This window comes from the organism of the source record quoted next (genome assembly GCF_019968955.1).
Source record: "MAG: Porospora cf. gigantea A chromosome Unknown PgA_NODE_2313_length_3712_cov_341.266, whole genome shotgun sequence".
Classification (NCBI taxonomy): domain Eukaryota; phylum Apicomplexa; class Conoidasida; order Eugregarinorida; family Porosporidae; genus Porospora; species Porospora cf. gigantea A.
The window spans coordinates 1-3,620 of NW_027151522.1; the positions used below are offsets into that span (position 1 = coordinate 1).

General features: G+C 56.6%; 3 protein-coding genes across 4 annotated transcripts; 1 reads left to right on the forward strand and 2 right to left on the reverse strand.

Moving 5' to 3' along the window:
* Positions 1 to 22: 22 nt before the first annotated feature.
* On the reverse strand, positions 23 to 487 carry KVP18_005171 (uncharacterized protein; the record flags this gene model as incomplete). The annotated part of the gene is made up of 1 exon (XM_067949549.1): positions 23 to 487. A coding segment is annotated over one exon (465 nt), but the record flags the coding sequence as incomplete, so codon positions are not given.
* A 121-nt stretch (positions 488 to 608) lies between these two features.
* Positions 609 to 2,681, forward strand: KVP18_002426 (uncharacterized protein; the record flags this gene model as incomplete). 2 transcript variants are annotated; one of them, XM_067953290.1, is made up of 1 exon in its annotated part: positions 609 to 2,681. In XM_067953290.1, one exon carries the CDS (start codon positions 609 to 611, stop codon positions 2,679 to 2,681), a length of 2,073 nt encoding a protein of 690 aa, XP_067811290.1. The 2 variants fall into 2 exon arrangements, with proteins under 2 accessions (XP_067811290.1, XP_067811291.1); XM_067953291.1 differs by having other exon boundaries at positions 657 to 2,681.
* A 47-nt stretch (positions 2,682 to 2,728) lies between these two features.
* Positions 2,729 to 3,289, reverse strand: KVP18_002425 (uncharacterized protein; the record flags this gene model as incomplete). The annotated part of the gene is made up of 1 exon (XM_067953289.1): positions 2,729 to 3,289. One exon carries the CDS (start codon positions 3,287 to 3,289, stop codon positions 2,729 to 2,731), a length of 561 nt encoding a protein of 186 aa, XP_067811289.1.
* Between the last annotated feature and the right edge of the window lie 331 nt (positions 3,290 to 3,620).

Consider the following 3,620-nt stretch of genomic DNA (forward strand, 5'->3'; position numbering starts at 1 on the left):
CGGCAATCCACGCTGGGCTCACCTGCTGCGGAACTCCAGCGAGTATCAACTCGGGCCGCCGCGCCATCAGAAACCATACGTACGGTGACATTCCACTGGTCTTCGTGACATTGGCCATGTTCCACGCGAACTCTGCGTCCTCCAACTGCACTGGCTTCCGTCGCTTGCGCTTCTTCTTCTTTTTGGGGTCTACTTTGTGTATGCTCTTGCTCGGCGAGGTTGGCTTCGCCTCCGACGAGCCGGTCTCTGGAATCCAGGACTCGTTCTCCAGCCAGATAGGGGTTTGCGGCTCAGCTACACGATCGCTGGGCTTTGGGGCCTGTGGAGGCCAAACTTTTCCGTTGCCAGGCAAATTGAAGGCACATGGGTCATAGAACGGAGGGATTAGCGGGGAGACGTTGCAGCAGCTGTCGGCAAGAAGCGGAGAGACATTAGAGTCTCGCGGAATGAGGTGCCCGAACGGGCTCTCTGAGCGGAATCCGTGCATAATTGCCGTTTTTGACTAACACCACGCACGCAGACGTAATCAGTAGTTCGCGTAGTGCCAATGCCGTTCCTTCCCAAAGGGGGGTGGACGACACCCGATTTCTGTGAAAAATCATGTGCTGATGTTGGCACCACTAGATGAACGAAAATCAAAAGAGCATTTTCTCGCCATGCCCCCCTACCGCTCCCGTTCGCAGAAGTTTACCGTGTCTGGTCAAGCCAAAATACGCGGCGACGCCACGCTTGTGCAGGCTGATGTGCGGGTAACGGAGGAGGCCAACGTTAAGAACTTCTCTATCTCCAAGGAGGTCCGAGCCCGCTTGAGAGCCAGAGGGATCGAGGCGCTGTTTCCGATTCAGTGCGCCTGCTTCAACGACGTGTTTGAGGGTAAGGATGTTGTGGGCCGCGCCCGCACAGGAACCGGCAAGACTCTGGCTTTCACACTTCCGACGCTGGAGCGCCTCAGCAACGAGGGCAGCTGGGAGACGAAGCGAGGTCGAACACCCAAGATGATGGTTCTCTTGCCCACAAGGGAACTGGCCATCCAAGTAGCGCAGGAAATCGACTTGCTGGCAGGCGAGTTCACCGTTGACCCTCTGAAGGACGTGCGCTCCGACAAGGAGAAAAAGAAGTTTGGGGACACCTTCCCAACGCGGCTGACCACTATGTGTCTGTACGGAGGCGCGCCTATAGGCCCTATGATCCAGTCGCTTCGTCAGGGCGTCGACGTCGCTGTGGGGTGCCCTGGACGCATCAACGACCTGATTGAACGCCAACAACTGCTGTTGGAGGGCATCGACGTGCTGGTGCTGGACGAGGCTGACCGTATGCTTGAGATGGGCTTCAAGGAAGAAGTAGACGCTATCCTCGAAAAAGTTAAGGCGGCGAGGAAGTCTCAAGCCAAAACTTCTCGCATCCAGTATCTGCTGTTCTCAGCGACGCTCCCTGACTGGATCTGGTCTATCTGTGATCAGTACATGCATAAGCACAAGACGTTCGACGTTGTGGGGTCCGAGACGAACACTACCAATACGAACATCCGGCACCTGGCCATGGAAGTTGGCTACCATGAAAGAAAGAACATCATTAGCGATGTAGTGAAGATGTATGCAGGGCTTCGAGGCAAGGTGATTATCTTCTGTGAGACCAAGCGAACCTGCAATGAAGTAGCGCTGGAGACTCCCATCAGTAATATATGCATGCCTCTTCACGGAGACATTGAGCAGAAGACTCGCGAGTCCACCTTGAACGCCTTCAAGAAGGGCGGATTCCGCGTGCTAGTGGCAACCGACGTAGCAGCTCGCGGGTTGCACGTTGACAACGTCGACTTGGTTTTGCACTTCTCTATGCCAGGCAATGGCGATCAGTTCGTCCACCGATCCGGTCGCACAGCCCGAGCTGGACGCTCCGGGACCAACATGGTCCTGTTCAAGCGACAGGAGCGGCCGGAAATCGCGGCTTTGGAGAGTGCGATAGGCATTTCCTTCGAGAAGGTGTTAATTCCCTCTGTTCCTGAGATCTTGAAGGGCGCCTCCCATGCCATCGTGAAGGGCTTTGTGCTCGAGGGTGAGGACCCCAACGAAGACCGCGACAGTCTGGTCGACTTAATGCGCGAGAACGCAAAGGCGTTGATTGAGGATTGCGAGGACGCGGAGACTGCGGTGTCGCGATGTCTGCTGGAACTCGCAGGCTACGATCAGGCTGAGAGCCTGAAGGTACGCAGTCCCCTGACTGGCGCTGAAAACGTAAAGGTCTACCAGGCCAGCGTGGACGGTGACATGGAACTGCGTTCTCTCTTCTACCCAGTGAGACTTATCAATAGCCAACTGGAGAGTTTGGGTGTCAACTTGGTCCTAGACGACCATTTGGGCCAGATCAGATTCCTGAAGGGAAAGTCTGGCATCGTGTTCGAACTCAGACAAGAGGCACAAGAATTGTTTGACGCCAATCTGAGCAAGCTGAGCACTCGACAGGTGAAGCTCTCTCATGTGGCGGAGCTTCCTCAGCTGGAGGAAGCTCAAAGTGCGCCGTACGAGTCTCGTGGTGGCGGCTTTCGTGGACGCGACTCGCGGGGAGGGCGAGGAGGGCCCCGGTATGGAGGGCGTGGAGGCTCCGATAGAGTAGGACGAGGGGGATACAAGAGGGAGTTTAACGGTGACGGGCCTACTTCTATGAAGCGCGTACGGACCGCATGACGTTTTTTATCGTTAACTCCATTCGTTGTGACACACTAGCCTTATGCCTATGCTGCCTGTTCTGGCATGCAGCAGGCCGTAATACAATTCCGAAATCCTGTGACGCACCTATACCTCTTCGAGGGAAACCGTCGGTGTCGGGTGTAAGGGTCGACCCGGAGAAACTCTGGGGGCACGAGGCAACCAAAAGGCTCCGCGCGTCGGGCTGCGCGGTTTATCCACCGCGGATACTCCCGCGTTGACACCGCGTCAACCACAGCTTTCGAGAAGTGGTTGCAGTTGCACCTCAGTAGATCATAAGCCTGCGCGTCGAACCGCTCCAAAACGTCACGTATGGCGGCGATGGTGTCACGAGCGGACAGCCTCGAGGGAAATGTGAGGGTGTCTTGGACAAGCCAAGAGGGCGGAGCAAAGCTGTGCAGCTGCACTCCGGATACCGCGCCGAACTCGAGGAGGTGCTTGCCCACCTTGACGCACGTATGGTATAGGTGTCGCTTCAGCCCCGAGGAGCCGAGCGGGATAACCAGCACGCTGACCGCCGGGACCGGCATCCTCAGCACCTCCCGCTGCACGTGGGTCAAGATCTGAGGCAGCTTCTGACGCTTCATAATGCCGAAATGCCTCTACACAGGAAGACGAAGTCTGCGTATGCATACCGCGTATGAGTCGGTTGGTTGCGTGCCTGATCGTCAGAGCTTTCGCGGCGGATCTCGACCCCTACCATTTGTTTCAGTTGGGCTCTGCCGTGAGGCTCGGCGCCTGCGGAGCTGCTGTAGAGGACGACGAACTCATCGTATTTGGCGGGCAGTTCAATGATGAAAGCGTCTACTATCAGGACACGCTTCGCTTCGCAATCAACGACTCCCCGCAGAGGTTCGCGGCATCGCGCGTCAACCAAAATTTGCCTGAGAAACGACAGGGGGCGGCACTGGTGCCTTA